General features: G+C 42.6%; 1 protein-coding gene across 3 annotated transcripts in view; it reads right to left on the bottom strand.

Moving 5' to 3' along the window:
- The window catches only part of VDR (vitamin D receptor), a 108,999-nt gene that overhangs the window by 53,756 nt on the left and 33,329 nt on the right, over positions 1–21,914 (bottom strand). For all 3 annotated transcript variants that reach the window (XM_066615283.1, XM_066615286.1, XM_066615285.1), the window contains one exon: positions 3,688–3,767. In XM_066615283.1, coding sequence (XP_066471380.1) covers positions 3,688–3,751 — 64 coding nt within the window. In that variant the 5' untranslated portion in view covers positions 3,752–3,767. The remainder of the gene's footprint in view (positions 1–3,687; positions 3,768–21,914) is intronic.

Below are 21,914 nucleotides of genomic sequence, written 5' to 3' on the forward strand. Positions count from 1 at the left end.
GTCAATGGGGCTTACTCCCAGGAAAGTGTGAATAGGATTGGGCTGGCAATCACTTCCTCAATGGCTGATAAGTATTCCCTTCAAATAGCAAGATTCATCACTTTAAAAATACAGCCTTTTCGCTTCAGTCAAACAACAAGATTAATAAATAACTTTCAAAACAGTACCCTTTTTCTGCTCCTGGCCAAGTAAAGTGTGTGCTTGTCCCGTCCCCCCCCCCCCCATTTGCCAACTGCCTGGAAGCGACTTTAAGAGTCCTGATGACTGGTAAAATAGGAAGCGTTTTATTTGGGGAGGGGGAAGAAAGCGGGAAGGTTTGGAGATTGAAAGGGGGGAGTGGAAGAGGGAGGGGGTTGAAAAGAGAGATTTCACTTTGATGAGAAGTGATCCCAGGCTAGGGACCAACCAGACAAGGCTCAGCAAGGGTTAAGGACTGCAAGCCGAGCATGCTCAGAAGAGGGCAGGGTGGCAGCAGCCACTCTTGCAGCTGAGCAACTCCTGTTTCTTCTGCTTTTAAAACAAAGCGCAGATGATGGGCAGAAGACCAGCTTGTATTCTGCCCAGGGGTGTGACTGTATCGCTGTGAGAGGACATCCCGCACCTCCCCTTTGAGTTCCTGGCGCCACCCTAAAGAACCGCGCCTCACAGTTTGAATAACACTGTGTTAGGGGATAGTTTGGTGCACCTCCTCTGCTCCAAAAATCAAGCTTCATCCCCTTACTTTATACAGCTGCTGGCTGCTTTATACAGCCAGTCCTCAATATCCGGTAGGGAAAGGTTCCTGGAAAACCTAGTGGATACTGAATTAGTGGATACTAAATCATTGAGCCTTTGGGAAAAATGTCGGTTCCAGAGGACCCTCTTTCTTCACCATATGCTCTATGAACTTTATGAACCTGAATCTTGAAGTCTATGTGGCTGAGTGATAGTGAGGGTTCATCAACATCTCCAACATCTAATACCTCCTCCTCTGTGCTGGGTATCCCTCAATGGTTGTGGTGATGGCAATTTCTCTGTGCTGGCTATCCCTCGACTCACTGAAGGTTGCTGGCCCAACAATGAGGGCTCTGCTGAACAATGAGTTCAGCAGTGGGAAGGGGGTTGCTTCACCCATCCTCCTCCTCCTCCACTTGTCTCTTGGCTCCTTCTCTGGGCTTGCCCCAGTGCCAGAGCAGCTCTCAGGCAGCCTTCCAAAGACCTCTCATTATCACCAGGGTTGGGAAGGTTCAGCTGGAGTCCCTGAGATAGTGCCTAAGATGGCAGGGCAAGTCTGGAAGAGGATACAAATGTGTCTGATGATTCTTCAGTACCAATGCCAGTTTGATGCAGAAAACTGACCTAATTCATACAGTATTAGTGGATAATGAGAACAGAGTCACAGATAACGAGAGGTAGGTTGCAATTCTGCCTCTTGTAGATAAGTGAATTCGCAGATAGCAAATGAGCTTTTAAAAAGAACTGACTGTACCTGATGGCAGCAAACCTTGATTTAGACAAGTTGGTCTGCTACAATCATATGCAGTTTGAGTCTAAGATGAGCAAAATCTAGTCTCAACTACTCCCTGCCCCCAGTATTGTACAACAGGGGAAGAAAAAGGTTCGATATCCCTGTTCTCAAGCCTTTTCTCCTCTCTCTCTCTTTTCATTGCATACAAAATTCCACTGAGAGAGAGAGAGAGAGAGAGAGAGAGAGTTTGCATGTGTGTGTGGTTCTTCTGCATTAACTGGGAATTTAGACTCATCCTTGACTATGGACTTAACCTGGATCTTCTGCAAGTAAGGTAAACATTGACAGTCTGCCTAAATGGGAAGTGCAATTATTCGTTACTATGTTAACTGCATGCCTACGTTTATACTATTAAATGATGGGCTATTAACTTTTGAATGCACAATTTCCATTTAAAACCTGTACCTGGTACCTGAAACAATATGTGGACAAGCTATAATACTCTCTTCATTCTTCATGAATGGAAATTCAGCAACATCCAAACAGTGCAGGTTAGCTGTCAGGCTTGTGGCTGAGAGGGGACTTTCCATAATGTGATGCTTATCACTTTATGCTTTCACTTATTAACCATGAATTCATTACCTTTGGCAATTAAACCAGAACTGCCAGACAGTATTTTTTAAGCTAGGCAAAAGTAATAATTTATTTAAAATCTTTTGCTTAATAAATGGAGGATGAACTACTAGAGATTTAAGGGGCTTGCCTCTGTGCATTGGCTGTATTCTCTATTCAGACAGCTGCCACTATCCCAATGAATGTTATAAAACTAGACAATACTTTTGAAAGACTCTCCTCAAGTACTGGAATGGCTCCCCCCAAAGGTACTTCTCATGGAAGCCATTCTTAACAATTGTTGGGACAAATTACATAACCCAGAAAAGAAGTTAAGGATTCCAAGTTGTGCTAGTTTTTGTTAATACATCAAAAAATGTGGCTCAACACTGATTAAGTTCTTTAAAACAGGCAGCAAAATACACAGGCAACCAACAGAACCTACAAAATGTATATTTGCAAATACTAAAAGAAAGATAAGGTGGCACCTTAGTATACCAGCACCTTGCAGGGTGCCAAATTATCACAGCTAATCTACACATGGCTACATAGAACATTAGGCAGACTAGAGAAAAGCTTACTCTCTGCCAAAGAGAGCTAAGTTGGTTACCAATATAGATGTTTACAGAGCAATCCTTAGTACTTATTCAGAAGTAAGTCTCGCTGTGTTTAATAGAGCACAGAATTGCACTTTTAGTCACTTCAGATTGGGTAGAAGCCAAAATGTCAAGTTTTTGAATACACTGATCAGCAGCAAGCTGTTGATTTGTCGTAATACTTAAAGTTCTTGGGGTCCTTAAAATACATCGGAACACTCTCCTGATCTTATGTATCTATTTAGGGGATAGTAAAATACCTCTATTGGTAACCAACATTGCAGTACACATCCAGAATTAGTCTGTGCTATCCCAACAGCTCAGAAGATACACAGTCGTTATGTAACAAACAAGATGGACCCTAACTCTGAAAGGTACACAATCTCAACTGTACATGAAGCAACAAAGAAAACACATGCTACACTCATAATTAAGCACTTGGTAATCGGCAGGTAGCAACTTTAAGAAATTGGGCCAACATCCAACCACCACTACAACTCACCACTACAACTTCCTCATCCTATTTCCTCAGAAGCAGGTTGCCCCCATCTAGCACTAGCACAATATGAAGCTCAAACTTTAGGTCCTCCCACCCCAAAAGTTCCATAGTCTAGTAAGAAAAAAACCTTAGAGATACCGCTTCACTAACAGTTATGAATCATATGCAACAATGTTCAGAATTTATTCAGTGCTTTAGAAAGTGTTCAAGCAGTTCAGCTACATCACGTATTTTGTATAAACCCTGCAGCAACACTGTAAGACAGGCTAGTATCATTTCCCCCATAATGAAGATGGGGGCTGAAGCTTCTGGCTTGTCTAAGGCGACTTGGTGAATTCATAGCAGAGATGATATTTGAACCAGGGGCATTCCAAATTGTTATACTTATATAAACAGAAGCCTCAAAAACACATAACTTTGGCAGTTTTTTTAAAAGAAAAGTTCAAAAACACAAGACTCCCTTTTCCCAGACTAGTGTAAGAGACAGCATAGAATATCACAGTATTATTTTATGATAAAATGAGATACTTTACCAATATCCAGGTCATGTGGTGCACTCTGCGGATACAATTCCCACGGACTCTGAAGCTGTGACATGGAGCCACCTGTGATCCTAGAATATCGAAAACAATGTAAGTTGCTAAACATACAGCTGTGTGAAGAGAGTTTGGTAATCTCAAGTTCTGCTTTCTGTTTGGGAATTTACCCTGGCTTTTAACTCTGTCTACTGACGTAAGCAACACATATTAAAGAGGCGTGGCACTCTGCAAATAATCCACCACACCCGGCAGGGACTCACAAAACACTAGGTATCAACTCAGTGCTGCTTCCCAAGATCTTATTAACATCACTTATTAGATGTCAGCGATAATGCTACCTCCACAGTACTATACTCTCAATGTCTCACGAAGCAAAGTTAGATAATTCTTAGACAAAATCCCTAAGAAGGAAATTACATTTGCTATCTACATGGGGGCTTTTGATGTGGCAAAAGATTTTTCCTTCCAAAAAATCAAACAAAACACTGCTGACTCAAGGCCCAGATAAATGGGAGGATCTTGTGCCAGTGAACCAAAGAATCTCTGTAGCTTAATTTATCTGACAAGTGTTTCTAACAGTAAAGTGCAGTGTTTTTCAACTATGGAACAGCAATAAAAGAAACCCATTAAACATAATCCAATGTAGCCCTACACAACCAATCAAATTTGTAAGAAATACTTATATTTCTTATATTAAACTTATATATTATATAAATATAAGAAATACTTATATTTCTTACAAATTTGATTGGTTGTATAGGGCTACACTGGATTATGTTTAATGGGTTTCTCTTATTGTGCAGCAAATTACTCAAGTTTACATCCTAGCCTGCTTTACATTTGCTGTATGCATCCCACAATGCCCATGGTTACATAGTTGTAGCAAGGGTGATGGTAGAAATTGACAATAATGATAAGGAATAGTCTGGCTGTACTGCCATACCCCATATGTAAAAGCCAACTCATTACCAAGGTTATTCCAAACACTTTAAACAAATTTAGATGAAATCTAAATCTTAGCCTCTATCCCATAATAAGACAATCAAAAATAAGAAAAATAGTACAAATACACAGGCTTGAACAATTCTTTCAATTCCTACATGCCTTTTTTTTAAACAGGTCTCACAAATTCTTTTCCCATTTTTGTTTTCTAGACATATCATTACAGAGACTCAAAGGAATGTCTACTCATTCTTTATCATCGGTTTAGGTCTACTCTTAAATCAGGTGGCCTGATGTAGGTTTGTCAGGAAGATGAGACTGCCACAACTAACTAATATAAGCATGCTTCAGTAATATACCTCAGTACTAGGACCAATTTGTAACATGCAAACATTGCTTTCTAAGAGTAACGGTTTTAATATGTTTTTAATATGTTTTTATTTGTTTTTAAATTGTTTTTAATATGTTATAAGCCGCCTTGAGTCCCTTCGGGGAGAAAGGCGGGGTAAAAATAAAGTTATTATTATTATTATTATTATTATTATTATTATTTTCAAAATGAGAAAATATATGGAAAATTTCTCTTTTCTTATGCATACCTACAAAAAGTGTATTACAGTGCGAACTGCTTCCAATACACTCTTGGAATCACTTCAGAGCTCAAGTTCTTGCTCACAGAGCAGCTTTGAGTCCACAAAGCCACAACCTTATTCCCCATACACTCCTACCTCTGTTTAAGTACTTTCACCACACAGATTTTCACTTCATACTACACATACCAAGATTTTCAAAGTAAGGCCTGAGAAAGGGGAGGAGGACCAAATCTCTCATAGACACAAGGTCTACCTCCCATTTTACCCAATGGGTACACCTCCCCTCTGCTTTGAGCTCCGGTGACAGAGACAGGGGCAAAGTTGTCTCATGTGCCCAAGAAGGAGTTCCAGGAGGTTGAATTGAATTTTGGATTTCTCCTCCTTGTAGAATAGAGGTCCAGATGGGCCCCCTTTCTCAGATGTGCTTCTGAGGGAGGCACTCTTCAGGACCACCAGAAGACCACGCGCTTTCTGTGCGGGATGCACTGCCTGTTAGGTAGCATGTCCCTATGATTTCATGACATGTGCATTACATGCTCCCTTTTACATTGTTTCTGTTTTTGTGCTATGTTTCTACAAATTACTGGGAATATGGGTCCTAAAGATGAAGAAAATAATGGTAAAAGTTGAAAAACCGATGAAATATAGGAGAGTGACTCAAAGTTTGCAGCTAAAGCTTGAGGTGGCAAAGCTCATAACGTGATGCTAGAACTTCTGAAACATTGCCATTGTCAGTTTTAACACTTTAATGATACTTTGTAAAGTTATTAAATATTATTTATGCCATTTTACTGTGTCAAGCAACCTCTTCCTTATAGTATTAGGCATTTAGACTGATTCCAAGTTGAACATAGAATGGCTTTGGAACGAGTTAGATCCCCCCCCCCCCCGAAACTATTTGATGCTACCATGGTATATGACTGCATTTGGGGACATGTTACAAACCTGTACTTTTAAGAAGCCACTATGTATATTCTTTTAACAATGATAGTAAATGGAACTTACTCCTTGGTAAATGTGGGTAGGATTGCAGCCTAGGATTGTTAAAAATTTTTCCTGCTTGATGATGTCACTTCCGTTCATGACATCATTTCCAGTGTGTCCTGACAGATTCTCATTCTAAAAAGTAGGTTCCGGTGAGAAATGTGTGAGGAACACTGGTATATTATATTACAGTTCCTGATGCAATTGGAAATGCACATCTACTCCTCTCCATGACTAGTACACTTTTATTACTAGAACATTTTTAAATATAGGGTGTAATATTCAAGTATCCCAAAGCACAATAATCCCTTACAACACTATCATGTATATTTAAAGTCACTTCTGAATTCAACATTTATAATGCTTCGTGCTCACTGAATCCTGGCAGGTACATTGCGTTCATGAAAACATTGACAGAGGAAATTTCAAGAAAATTTCTGAAAAATTATTGATAGAGGGAGTTCTCAAAATTTATTTGTCATCCCAGGACTAACATAAAACCCAGCATCTGAGTTAGTTAAAAGTGTCACAGAAACTCTCTAACATTTAAGTGATTGTATGCTTTTATGAACTGCACTACTAAGGGTCCAAACCTATCCAACTTTTCAGTGCCGATGCAGCTGCAATGCAGCCCCAAGATAAGGGAACAAACGTTCCCTTACCTTGAGGAGGCCTCTGTAACTACCCTCCATTGTAGGATGCAGCATATTCCCCACTGGCATGGCTGCATCAGTGCTGGAAAGTTAGATAGGATTGGGCCCTCAGTAAAAGCCGGCCAGGCCATTATAACACCATCTTTAATCATTTTAGTTATCAGAGCTTCCTCAGTGGCAGAGTCTTTACTTTGAGAGATTCAAACATTACTGTCTGAATGCACAAATGACTTCCATTTTTGATTAGCAACACTTCTTGATAATATATGAAGGGGAATAAGCAGTGGCAATGCATTTTAGGTCTACTCTTTGCAAACTCTCCCACATAGGATGCTTTGACTCTGAGATTTTGAAAGCCCACAACTTTCAAGACAGAATCCTAAGTTTATGGAAGACATTCTCTTCCATTTCACCAACAGCATTAATACAGTATCCCTTTTGATGCTGGCAACTGGGGGGGGGGTGCACATAGATTTTGCCTCTGTCGCAGACAAAATAACAACAATAACCAGTTTTGACCCTAATTAAATAAACTTCCCACCATTTTTTAAGCAATCTTATAAAACCTCCAACTGCCTCCACTAAAGGTTTCATTGCTTCTTTCCTTGCTATAGCTGAAATCTCTCCTTTCATTAACTAAAGTTTAATATCTTATGAACATAGCGATAATAAACCCTACATTAGACTGGGGAGTGAGAGAGAGTGCTGGAAGTCATGGATGGCTTCCAAAACACAAATTTCCACAGCACAGGTCTCTGCTTTGGAGGAGTATGTGTGTGAAGCTGCTGATTCCCCCATGAAACCTCTAAGTTCATATATATCCAGCTTCTGCAGTCTTTCTGCCTTCCCATCTAATAGCAGGCCAAGCCAGCAACTTTCCTGTCCTAAAGATTCAGGACAAAGATTCTGTTTCATCCCATCTCAGCCAACAACCTTAACCTTTATCTGTTCCCACAATAAAGTTACCTTGATAGTTCCCATGAGACATATATAAATGCTGAAGATGGAGAGGGCATATGGATTTTCCCTACACTACAATTATGACTAAGCAATGACTAATATAGCTTTCAGATGAAGTGTCTCAAAACTGAAGCAGCTACTTTGGCTGCATGTGACTTTATTGTCCCTTGGGAAATAGGCCACACAGTTTAATTATCACATCTCCCTTTTGCTGACTAAATATATAAATACATTTGATGTACCAATCCTTCAAATTTTACTCTTCAGGAAGATATACAAAAGAGTCTATCTGGAATGAAAATTCAGCATTTTCAAAGTTCTTGTTAAAAATGGGAAATCCAATTCCTTTTTAATACTTTATTCTTGAAATGTCATATTATGTGCAATTTAAACAACTTAATAGCATTCATACTTCCAAAATGGAGATAGAGTGAATGATTTTGCAAAGAAAGGAGTCATGTCCAATAAATTCTTGTTTTATATTTGGAAGGAGGCTGATGTTGGTGCATATCACTTAACAACCATTTCTCATTTAATCTTTATTAAGTAGCAGAAGAAGGGCAGCTATCATCCCCAAACCTCACCAGAACTATATATTCTTGCATGAGTAGACTATAAAATTGTAATAATGTCAGCTGATAATTAACAAGATCCTGACTGGATATACTCATGAAAATCAGGCAATCTTTGTTCCAGGTAGACAACTAAGGGATAATATTCAAACAGTTATTGCAACTGATAGAGAAAGCTTATAATGGCATGTAAGCAATACTCTCATTTGTTGCAGACAAGTGTGTCAACCTTTCATTACAATGGATATTCTTAAAGAAGCTTTGAAAGCATTTTGGAACTGTCAAAATCCTTTTTGTGTGCTGGAGCAACATGTAAACATCTAAAAGTAAAAACAGTTATAGATGGGGGATTGTATTTAGACAGTTATAGTGAGGAAAATAGCAAGGAAAAGTTGCTCTCCGTTAATCCTGTTATTTAATACTGTAAATTGTGGGTGGATAAGTGGTTATGTGTCCATCCATCCCCACTTAGGCAGTGTCTGCTTCCCATCAAGAGCAGCACCTGCTCTGAAGCACTCTCTCAGTATTTTCTAAGAGAAGGATCAGCAAAGACTGAGCAGGGCTAGGAAGAGCAGCAGGAAGACGTGCATACGAATTCAGCACTCATCTGAGGGTTTCTCAGAGGCTTGTCTGATAAGCTGAGTGGGCTACCATCAATCAACAGAGTTCTTGCTTTTTATCTATCTATGACTATAAGGCAGGAAGGAGTGAAGTCATGAACAAAAATTCATTGCAGGGAGACGAAATGATTTGTTAACTATTGCTCAGCTGCCTGGATTATTCATGCAGATCGTGAAGTTATGGCTTGCGAGAAAGCTACCTGAAATAAGAAATAGCACTTTTAATTAAGTCTTCTCAATTCTCAGGGTAAGCATCCAAAAAGGAAGAAGAGAGTGGGAGCAACTACGTCAGGCACAATTTCTCTCTCCTTCTAGCTGAGGATCACTCAGTGATAAGAGCACCTGCATTGCATGCATAAGGTCCCAGGTTCAATCTCTGGCCTCACCAGGCCAGAATGAAGGAATGAAAAAGAGTAAGTCCCTAGGTCAGAACCTCTAAAGAGCCACTGCCGGTCAGTGTCAATAATACTGAGCTACATGGAAGAATGGTTTGACTCAGTATAATACGACTTCCTGCATTCCTACGGTTTCTGACCTGAGGCACAGACAAAAGGGAAAGTCTCATGGTCAGCTCTCACTCTGTAGGACACAGAGTTAATATTAACAGTATTTATATACCGCTTTTCCACGAAAGTTCACAAGGTGGTTTACTGAGCAAATCAAATAACTAATGAGTAGAGACTAGGAAAAGGTAGGATGAAATGCAGAAATTAGTAATTTAGCCACAGCTGCTTTGCTGGACTCTTACAAAAAAACGTTTACTCAGAAGTATGTCCCACAGTGTTTGAAAGAAAAAAACTGTACTGAAAGGAAATTATAGAACTCTGCACTATGTCATGATGAAGTTTACAATCCTAGTTTTAAGGGCAAACTATGGTTTGTGGAAACCATTGTTCCCTAGGATTACACACAACAGCAAATTATCGCTTGTTGCTAGCAGCAACTGGAAGTTTATAGCACATGGAGAAAGGATGGAGTATTCAACACTGAACCTTATGGTTGCTCATGCACAAAAGGCTCAATGATGGTTTACTGGAATACCTGAAGGTCACTACCATCTCATAGCCCAATCCTGAGCTGCCTGGAACACGGGGCTGCCACGGTGGCAAAAACTGCTGCCATGGCATCCAGCACGCCCTGGGCAGCTGCCACCACTTCATCAGAAGAAGGGGGCATTTGTCCCCTTCCCCTAAGTAAAGGAAGTAGCACCACAATGGTGTTACTTGATTCTACCCCAGCACGCCTCCTCCCTGCCCTCTCCCCACTTACCTCTCCGCCGCCCGGCCATTCAGGCAACTGCCAAGCAGCAGAACACCGGCTTTCCACTGGCACTAGCCAGGTGCCGCAAATGTGCTTTACAGCACGTTTGTACCAGTGTGTGCTGGCGGTAAGCCAGTACACGCTGCTTAGGATTGGGCTCTCAGTATCTTCAGACAGACCTCCACAATCATTAGAGCCTTTAGCCTGCTTACTATGTAGATCACCATGTGAAGTCACAGGAAAGGAAATGTCCAGCTCTCAATTAGGATGGTTAATGATTTGTTTCATAGACAAAGTAATCTCACTACATCTATCAGTTTCCTGACAACATTCCTTGTTGATGTCTGCACTTGACGCTCTGACCTTGTTCCTTGAAAATCTGTGTCAGGCTCCTGACAAAAGCACATAGCAGGCCTTCCAGAGTTTGCACAATTTGGTCAAACAGAATCAGACAAAATCATTTCAGAGCTAGTCTTGTCCAGATGGCATTTTGTCAAGCTGGAAACAAATTCTGGTAAGACACAGCAATTATTCTTAGTACAAATGTCTCATTTCTATGAGAGGCTGTCATGTTTATATTTAGGCAGTAAATGCTTTGTAACAAGCAGGTCATAAATATGGTAAATCCAAATAATGCTTCTGTACTTCTGCTTGCTGAAACTGTATATTATTTTATTTTCTCTGTAAACCACTTTGCGAACTTTTTTGTTGAAAAGCAGCATATTAATATTCTTAATAATAGTGCCACACATTAAAAATTCAGCAAACTCTAAAGGTTACCTCAAAAGCCAACACACATTTTGCTTCCTTAAACGTTATACCAATTCCTGGGTATATTTGGGGTGCTGATTCAAAAAATGGCACCCGTTTTGTCCTATCCCGTCTAGTTTTGGAGACACAGCATAGCCTCTTTAGTGAATGGTTCAAGCAGCTTCCTCATGAGGAAGCCCACACCATGGCTTCCTCATGAGGAAGCTGCTTGAACCATTCACTAATGAGGTTATACTATATCTCCAAAACTAGACGTGATAGGACAAAACGGATGCCATTTTTGGAATCGGCACTCCAAATTCATATCAAACCACCATAAAGTTTGGGAAAAAACTTTTCTGACCCTCAATTTTGTAGGCCTGTGTTGTTATTGCAGTCCACAGTATGCTGGGGAGATAAGACTGGGAGATTGCAGAGACATTAACTGAGTTCTATGCATCTGTCTTTGTCGTAGAAGAGCTCGGGCAGATACTACTACTTGAACAATCCCTCCTGGGAAGCATGATCAAAAAATTATGTCAAATAGAGGTCCGAAGAGAGGATGTTTTAGAACTTATGGACGAATTAAAGATTAACCAGTCACTAGGCCCAGATGACATCCATGGAAGAGTTCTTAAAGAACTCGTGTAAAATTACTTACCTTCTTACTAAAATATGCAGTTTCTTCCTTAAAATGGCCAATGCACCAGAGGGCTGGAGGATAGTTAATGTCATGCCAATCTGTAAAAAAGGAGGACCTGGGAAACTACAGGCAGATCAGCCTAGCATTTGTTCCAGATAAGATGGTGGAAAGTCTAATCAAAGCTAATATCTTGGAGCATACAGAAGAATGAGCTTTGCTGAAGGAGAATCAGTCTGGCTTCTGTAAGAGCAAGGCTAAGTCTTGACTCATGAATCTTTTACAATCCTCTGAAAAGGTCAAAAAGCATGTGGACGAACATGTAAAAATTGTATATTTGGAGTTTCAGAATGACATAGTCCTCCACTAAACGCTCCTGAGAAAACTCCACAGACAGGGAATAAGAAGGCAAATCCTTTCATGGATTATGAACTGGTTGAAGAAAAGGAAGGAGTGGGTATAAATAGGGAATTTTTTGACATGCACATTTTGACGTGCATGTTCCGTTTTGATGTGCACGTTGGGGGAAGAATACCAGGCAAATCTCTAACAAAAACCCTTGACTTCCGACGGGCGGACTTCCCTCAAATGAGGAGGCTGGTTAGAAGGAGGTTGAAAGGGAGGGTAAAAAGAGTTCAGTCTCTCCAGAGTGCATGGAGGCTGCTTAAAACAACAGTAATAGAGGCCCAGCAGAGGTGTATACCGCAAAGAGAGAAGGATTCCACTAAATCCAGGAGGGTGCCCGCATGGCTAACCAGCCAAGTTAGAGAAGCTGTGAAGGGCAAGGAAGCTTCCTTCCGTAAATGGAAGTCTTGCCCTAATGAGGAGAATAAAAAGGAACATAAACTTTGGCAAAAGAAATGTAAGGAAGTGATATGGGAGGCCAAGTGAGACTATGAGGAACGCATGGCCAGCAACATTAAGGGGAATAATAAAAGCTTCTTCAAATATGTTAAAAGCAGGAAACCCGCCAGAGAAGCAGTTGGCCCACTGGATGGTGAGGGAGGGAAAGGGGAGATAAAAGGAGACTTAGAGATGGCAGAGAAATTAAATGAGTTCTTTGCATCAGTCTTCATGGCAGAAGACCTCGGGCAGATAACTCGGTTAGGAGTTAAGTCAGATAGAGGTTAAAAGAGAAGATGTTTCAGACCTCATTGATAAATTAAAGATCAATAAGTCAACCGGCCCTGATGGCATCCACCCAAGAGTTATTAAGGAATTGAAGAATGAAGTTGCAGATCTCTAGACTAAGGTATGCAACTTGTCCCTCAAAACGGCCATAGTGCCAGAAGATTGGAGGATAGCAAATGTCACGCCTATCTTTAAAAAGGGAAAGAGGGGGGACCCGGGAAACTATAGGCCGGTCAGCCTAACATCCATATCGGGTAAGATGGTGGAATGTCTCATCAAAGATAGGATCTCAAAACACATAGACGAACAGGCCTTGCTGAGGGAGAGTCAGCATGGCTTCTGTAAGGGTAAGTCTTGCCTCACGAACCTTATAGAATTCTTTGAAAAGGTCAACAGGCATGTGGATGTGGGAGAACCCGTGGACATTATATATCTGGACTTTCAGAAGGCATTCGACACGGTCCCTCACCAAAGGCTACTGAAAAAACTCCACAGTCAGGGAATTAGAGGACAGGTCCTCTCATGGATTGAGAACTGGTTGGAGGCCAGGAAGCAGAGAGTGGGTGTCAATGGGCAATTTTCACAATGGAGAGAGGTGAAAAGCGGTGTGCCCCAAGGATCTGTCCTGGGACCGGTGTTTTTCAACCTCTTCATAAATGACCTGGAGACAGGGGAGAGCAGTGAGGTGGCTAAGTTTGCAGATGACACCAAACTTTTCTGAGTGGTGAAGACCAGAAGTGATTGTGAGGAGCTCCAGAAAGATCTCTCCAGACTGGCAGAATGGGCAGCAAAATGGCAGATGCGCTTCAATGTCAGTAAGTGTAAAGTCATGCACATTGGGGCAAAAAATCAAAACTTTAGATATAGGCTGATGGGTTCTGAGCTGTCAGTGACAGATCAGGAGAGAGATCTTGGGGTGGTGGTGGACAGGTCGATGAAAGTGTCGACCCAATGTGCGGTGGCAGTGAAGAAGGCCAATTCTATGCTTGGGATCATTAGGAAGGGTATTGAGAACAAAACGGCTAATATTATAATGCCGTTGTACAAATCTATGGTAAGGCCACACCTGGAGTATTGTGTCCAGTTCTGGTCGCCGCATCTCAAAAAAGACATAGTGGTAATGGAAAAGGTGCAAAAGAGAGCGACTAAGATGATTACTGGGCTGGGGCACCTTCCTTATGAGGAAAGGCTACAGCGTTTGGGCCTCTTCAGCCTAGAAAAGAGATGCTTGAGGGGGAACATGATTGAGACATACAAAATTATGCAGGGGATGGACAGAGTGGATAGGAAAATTGCTCTTTACACTCTCACATAATACCAGAACCAGGGGACATTCACTAAAATTGAGTGTTGGGCGGGTTAGGACAGACAAAAGGAAATATTTCTTTACTCAGCGTGTGGTCGGTCTGTGGAACTCCTTGCCACAGGATGTGGTGATGGCGTCTAGCCTAGACGCCTTTAAAAGGGGATTGGACAAGTTTCTGGAGGAAAAATCCATTACGAGTTACAAGCCATGATGTGTATGTGCAACCTCCTGATTTTAGAAATGGGTTATGTCAGAATGCCAGATGCAAGGGAGGGCACCAAGATGAGGTCTCTTGCTGTCTTGTGTGCTCCCTGGGGCATTTGGTGGGCCACTGTGAGATACAGGAAGCTGGACTAGATGGGCCTATGGCCTGATCCAGCGGGGCTGTTCTTATGTTCTTAATTTTCACAATGCAGCATTGTGCAAAGAGGTGTGCCCCAAAGTTCAGTCTTTTCAGAATTTGGTCCTTACAAAGGACAAGCACTTTTCAATTTGTTCATAAATGTTCTGGAGTTGGGGATAAACAGCAAGGTGGCTAGGTGTCCAAAAGTGAAGACATTTTCAAAAATTATGAACTATAGCTAACTTCCTTTAACACTCAGTGCAGGAATATTGTATATATTATTTATTATTAATGAGAACATTTATATACCACTTTTCAACAAGAGTAGTTCACAAAGTGGATTATATAGCAAAATAATGGTTCCCAATTCCCAAAGGGCTCACAACAGAAAAAAAAATACAGAAGAGACACCAGCAACAGCCACTGGAAAAAGACTCTAAGCTGGAATGGACAGTTGTCTGAAGACAACATTATTTTGAATCAAATCTTAATTAAGAGACAGTTCAACAAGTAGAACAAAGCACGAGTAAATCTAGAAATGTTAGCCTACTATTCAGCAGGTCCAGCCTTAGGAGCTGCAGGGCCCAATGCAAAACATTTTAGCGTGGGAGGCATCCCTGCAGGCCCCACTACTCACCAGAATGAGCAGCAGTGACAAGGTACCCAGCAGCAATGTCACTGCCCACTGCTTCCAGGGGGTGTTATTTCAAGCCAATTGGACAAAGGGGTGGGTGGGAGGGAAGACCATTCAGTGGCATTGCTCTGCTCGCCCCGCTCTCCTTGCAACGCCTCATCATGGAAGATTCCATGCTGGAGCATTAGAAACAGAGCGAGATGCTGGCTGTGGGCACTCTCTCCCCATGCCAGTGTGGAACCCAATTCAATCAAATTGGTCAAATTGTCCTAAGGCCAGTCATAAGAACATAAGAACAGCCCCACTGGATCATGCCATAGGCCCATCTAAGTCCAGCTTCCTGTATCTCACAGCGGCCCACCAAATGCCCCAGGGAGCATTTATACCTGATAACAAGAGAGAGACCTGCATCCTGGTGCCCTCCTTTGCATCTGGCATTCTGCTACATAGCCCATTTCTAAAATCAGGAGGTTGCACATACGCATCATGGCTTGTAACCCATAATGGATTTTTCCTCCAGAAACTTGTCCAATCCCCTTTTAAAGGTGTCCAGGCCAGATGCCATCACCACATCCTGTGGCAAGGAGTTCCACAGACCAACCACACACTGAGTAAAGAAATATTTTCTTTTGTCTGTTCTAACTCTCCCAACACTCAATTTTAGTGGATGTCCCCTGATTCTGGTGTTGTGAGAGTGTAAAGAGCATCTCTCTATCCACTTTATCCTTCCCATGCATAATTTTGTATGTCTCAATCATGTTCCCCCTCAAGCGTCTCTTTTCTAGGCTGAAGAGGCCCAAACGCCGTAGCCTTTCCTCATAAGGAAAGTGCCCCAGCCCAGTAATCATCTTAGTCGCTCTCTTTTGCACCTTTTCCATTACCACTATGTCCTTTCTGAGATGTGGCAACCAGAACTGGATGCAATACTCCAGGTGTGGCCTGAAAATCTGAAAGCCACGCAAAGTCTATAGTGGTGTGGACCATTAGAGAGATGATAAGTAGGATGTCATGGGCTGGTTATTGCAGTTTTCATACTTCTGCACACATCTGATATAATGTAGCCACTGAATGCTGATGTTTCATAGTGTAAACTAATCTGTATTTGTGTACAAATCTTTGGAACAGCTCCTGAAATGTAAGGAAGGTTTTCTTGTATAAAACTCAATATGAAATTTAGTTGTAAGAGGTACACAGCCCCTTTAACAAAATACCATTTCCTGCTGTGTCTTTCTGCAATGCCACAATTTGTCTTATTTTTATGCAGACTGATTTTTTCAAAAGACATTTCTCAAACTCTGCTGTTTTACAGTCTTGGTATCTTTTCTTGTGGTCTACTTTAAACCACTTTCTAGACTCCTTATTCTCCATTAATATCTTACTCTACCTGTTCTCTCTTTCCCCCCCAGATCATCCAAGTGTGCTTATGCAGTTTTAGAATGTGGTTAATGTGGTTCAACCTTTTACCACTTTTTTTATTACCACTTTTTATTAAGCTGGACAAATATTAAGTATCCACTCTTCAATCATACCTCTTATGTGCACCTCATCTCAAACACGCTTTGCCAATTTTTCCTCGCAGCCCTCCACAGCCTGCTAGAGCCCATATGTTGCACCAGGAACAGTTGTGCTGTTGCTGCTCCTTAAAATATTATAAGGCAGTGTTTCTCAAACAGTGGGTCGCGACCCACTTGCTGGGTTGTGAACCGATTCCAGTGGGTTGCAGAAAGCAGTGCGCCGCCATCTTGGAAGCTGGCAACTGTGTGGGCGCCACCATCTGGGAAGCTGGCAGAAGCTTCCCACAAGGGGTAATGGCGCTGCAGCTATCTGCAAAAGGGTCCTGAGCGGCTTGCAGGCGGAGGGAGTGAGAGCGGCGGAGGTGGGGTGACTGCTGCCTCAAGGCGCCAGGAGCCCTAAGAGGAAAGGCTCCGGAGCAGCTTGGGGAGGAGAGTGGCAGGCAGGGGGAGATAAGAGGGACGGAGGGAGGGAGGGAGGGAGGAGGAGGTAGGGGGCTGCCCCCCAAGTGCCAGCAGCCGCCTGGAAGGGAGACTCTGGAGCGGCTTGTGGGAAGGGGTAGAGCTGTAGGGAGAGAGGAGGAGGTAGGGGGCTACCCCCCCAAGCGCCAGCAGCCACCGCCGCTGCCTGGAAGGGGGACTCCGGAGCGGCTTGTGGGGGGGGGGGAGCAGCAGGCAGACAGGCAGGCAGGGAGGGAGAGGGAGGGAGGAGGTGGTAGGGGGCTGCCCCCCCCAAGTGCCAGCAGCTGCCGCCACCTGGAAAGAAGGCTCCAGAGTGGCTCCAGAGGCGGGGAGGGAGGGAGAAGGAGGGAGGAGGAGGTAGGGGGCTGTCCCCCCAAGTGCCAGCAGCTGCTGCCGCCTAGAAGGGAGGCTCCAGAGAGGGCAGGTGATAAAGAGGACAGGATCGGGCCAGAGGCAGGGGGCTGCTGACCCAAAGTGCCGGGAGCTCCCTCCACCTTCTGAGAGAAGGAGGCTCCGAAGCAGTTTGAGGGGGGAAGGGAGGGGGAGGGAGAAGCAGGAGAGCCGCTGCCCCAAGTGCCTGGAGCAGCCTGGCTGGGGGCTCGGATGAGTTTGGGGTTTCCCTCGCTCATTGCTTCCCACCCCACTCAGTAGTTGCTCTTTTGGGGGAGGGGGTTGAGAATTTAGAAAGGGATGAGTTGGGCTACAGTCCTATCCACACTTTCCTGGGAGTAAGCCCCATTGACTATAAGGGCACTTACTTCAGAGTAGACATTATTATTATTATTATTATTAACAGTATTTATATACCGCTTTTCAACTAAAGTTCACAAAGCGGTTTACAGAGAAAAATCAAATAACTAAATGGCTCAAATAACTGGGCTTGGGCTCTCAGGCTGCAATCCTAGCTACACTTTCCTGGGAGTAAGCCCCATTGACTATAATGGGACTTATTTCTGAGTAGATATGCTTAGGATTTTGCTTTTGATCCATTATGGCAGCCACTTCCTGCTTGATGACATCACTTCTGGCACTGGCATCACAAAGATGTCACTTCCTGCTTCCGGCCATGACATCACTTCAGGTGGATCCCGGACAGATTGTCATTTTAAAAAGTGAGTCCCATGCTGAAAAGCCTGAGAACCACTGTTATAAGGCTATGTGCTATAAAGCACCAGAGAAGAAAAGCACAGAAGCCGTAAGAGGAAGCTAAGGGAGTCACTGCTTAGCAGAGAGCTCCCACCAGGTACAAAGAGTGTTCCCTTTCTTGTGCTCTAAAACTTGGTAATATAAAGATCTAAAAATATGCCAGAAAAAGGCAGTCACTGATGGGGGAAGGAAAGGAGTTGGTAAAGGTCATCATTCATGTGCCTGTGAGACTCATGCATCCCCATTCCATGTACTGGTCACAGCAGCAGTCACGAATTTTTCCCCTTAAGGAAACACTAATTGTTTCAACAATAATATACTACAGCCTAATGTCTGGAAAATGTCAGTGTCCCCACAAGAGACATTTAGTCCCCACAAGAGAAACACTGCGCAATTGCCCCTCTAGCAACTTTACCTGCTTTAAGAAGGGTCGCTGTGGTAATGTTACCAGAAAATCTTATTTTCAGAAGCAAACAAAAACCAGATTTTCAAATGTATGAAATGGAAATTATGCAGAACCATGTTTTTACAATGCGTAGCACTTGCCACAAAAGGCAGTTTCTAGTAACATGAAGAATGATGTCACTGAGAGTTTATCTTGTAGGGTAGTGTCTGACCTATTTACAAAAATCTACAGCTTAAATCTACAGGAGGTATTAAGAGTACACCTAAAGGCTCACACAACTGGGAATCAATGTAAGAAAACCCTCAAACACACTATAGTTTATCTGTTTAGAAAAAAGGTCCATGATTCTAGAAAAGTCATTCCTTATCCGGGGAACTTAAATTAAAATACAGAGGCACTTGTTCTATACAAGCAGCCCTTTGATGGTTCTAATTTAGAGGGAGATTATATCATGCTGTCCATCATTGTCAAATTATAGGTTGTGAGAACCAAGAGTTAGTCTGTATGGTGTTAAAATTTAACATGATGGAGAAGGGTTACTATTTATTAACTCTTTTAAAATTATTTTGTTCAACAGCCCCAACTGTAAGTTATACTATTTTTATATTGCACAGTACTAAGGTTCATAAGAAGCCCCATTATGCCTGTCTTGTGTGAACACAAGATGAAAGATTATAATCATTCGGAGGGCAATGTTCAGTATGGTGCATGTTAAGGTAAGGTGAGTTACAAATTTGCAATGCATTAGAAGGTTTCATTTGGATTAAAGAGGAAAATTAGGACACCAGTTGTTCTTAAACTTTGGTGAGCTGAGGACCACAATTCTTTGCTGAACACAACATTTCCCTGCTTTGCAGCCACCACATCAGGGGCCCTTGAAAGATCTGCAATGCAAACTCACTCCTCCAGCTTTTTAAAAAGTCTCTGAGCTACCAGTGATCAACATGTCTTGTGGCACCAAATACATGATTATTGTGATACTGAATGAAAAACAGGAATGCAAGAGCTATAATTTTACACTCCTGTTTCTGCTTTCAGTAAAATAAAAAATGGTGCTGTCGATCAAAATTTCAGAATTTATGTACCACTTCTAAGTGTTTAAAGAGTTATCACATGATTATCTTCATAATCCTTATAACAGCCCTGTAAGGTTGTACAAACCCATATTATAGGCAGGGAACTCAAAGCTGCAGGACTGTAGCCTGCCACCTCAACAAGTTCATGGTTGAGCTTTTAACTGAGAACTTCCCAGATTATTACTATTTTCTTAACTACCACATTATAGTAGCTCTTATTTTCTCCATCTTGCACAGTTCTTAGTTTAAATAATATTGTAACATTTTTTGGATTCTTCAAGAATCAGTGCAGTCAGACTTCCTAAGCCCCTACACTTGTGGCATCATGCTTATTGTCTGTCTTGGAGGGCAGAGAATGGAAAAAGGTTGGATTTGATCAACCAACCCAAAACTTACATTATAACTTGCTGTTTGACAGAGACCCCACCAGTACTAAGGATCATGCAATTCATTTCCCTAAAGGGACTGATGGACTCTGCCACCTTGCTATTTATCTCAGCACTCTTGAAGTCTCTGATGCTTGAATGATTATATAAGGTTCTATATTACATCAAAGGTCAGGTAGATAACAAGCTCTTTCTGGTGAGCCTCTGAAAAACATGGATCCATATGCCCATGGGGGAAAAAAATCTCCAAAGTCATGTTCTCCATGTAATTTCTTAAGCTAGTAATTTCCCTTTGATTCTAACAAAGGCTTACAAGATTAAATGCAATTTCTAAATATATATGGTGCTGTTGTTGGTAATCATTCCTGGATTACAGCTGACAAAAGGGCTCTGTTAACATCAGTAGAACACTGGCATGCCTCATTTAGAAAACACCAAGTACTCGTTCATACTTTCTGATCACTCACTCTGTTTTACTATTGGAAAAATCCCACCGTTTTGAATGGTGACCATATGCGCACCATTCACAACTGAGGGTAGGAGATGTGTACTTTGACATTTAAAAAAACTCTGAAACAAAAAGTGGTTCCCCCCCCCTTTTTTTTGTATCAGTGAATCAGTATCAGTTATCTGTTCCTTAAGTGAAAACAGTTGAGATACATAAGGGGCAATTAGACCACCACCATTATTGCCCTGGAATTTGACCACAAATTCTATTTTCTATCATCAATTATGGTTACTTTACATCTTGGGTGAAAACTGTTCAGTCCTTAGTTTTATTTGACTTTTGTGACTTGCTTTCACTCACTGAGAGTACAGAAACTTGTGCGTGAATAAAGAGGGGGAGGGGAGAGACTTCTCTCTTTTTGAAGCATAACATGTGTATTAAAGTTTGATCCCTTTGAGTGCAGTGTAATGGGTAGCATTTGCATAATTTCTAACTGACTTTGCATGCACCAGTTCCCAAATGCAGTCTGCTGGTATCGTGACCATAATGACAATCATGTTGTCCCTTGAAGCTCCCTTGAAGCCCCTTGGTGGCCAACCTGGAGAAGCAGAGGAAGGCAGAGGAGGACCATGGGGAGGCTTCCGGGGATGATCAGGCTTGGTCCCACCCTCAGGTGTGCAGCTCCTCAGTTGCCTGGGTGGGATGTCTTGGGGCTGGAGGACGTCATCCTGGAGAGGAGGGAAACAATCCTCTAGGGGGGACCCCTTCTCCAGGAGACGGGCCCGTATCCAAACGCACTCAGGATACTCCTCGGCGGGAGGGGGGAGGGGGCTTCTTGTATTGGGATATTCAATTATTAGAAACATAGAGAGGGGGATTTGTGATGGATGTGAGGACCACATGGTGACTTGCCTGCCTGGTGCGAAGGTTGTGGACATCACTTCTCGTCTAGACAGGTTAGTCGACAGTGCTGGGGAGGAGGTAGCGGCTGTGGTGCATGTCAGCGCCAACGACATGGGCAAGTGTAGCCGGGAGGTCCTGGAGGTCAAATTTAGGCTATTAGGTAGGAAGCTGAAAGCCAGGACCTCAAGGGTAGCGTTCTTTGAAGGGCTACCTGTTCCACACGCAGGGCCAGCTAGGCAGGCAGAGATCAGGGCTCTCAATGCATGGATGAGACGGTGGTGTAGGGAGGAGGGGTTTAGATTCGTTAGGCACTGGGGAATGTTTTGGGATAAGCGGGGCCTGTACAAGAGGGACGGGCTTCACTTGAACCAGAATGGAACCAGACTGCTGGCGCATAACATTAAAAAGGTGGCAGAGCAGCTTTTAAACTGATCCCTGGGGGAAGGCCGACAGGAGCCGAGGGGCATCTGGTTCGGGACTCCTCATCCCTGTGGG

This window comes from Tiliqua scincoides, chromosome 2 (genome assembly GCF_035046505.1).
Source record: "Tiliqua scincoides isolate rTilSci1 chromosome 2, rTilSci1.hap2, whole genome shotgun sequence".
Taxonomy (NCBI): Eukaryota; Metazoa; Chordata; class Lepidosauria; order Squamata; family Scincidae; genus Tiliqua; species Tiliqua scincoides.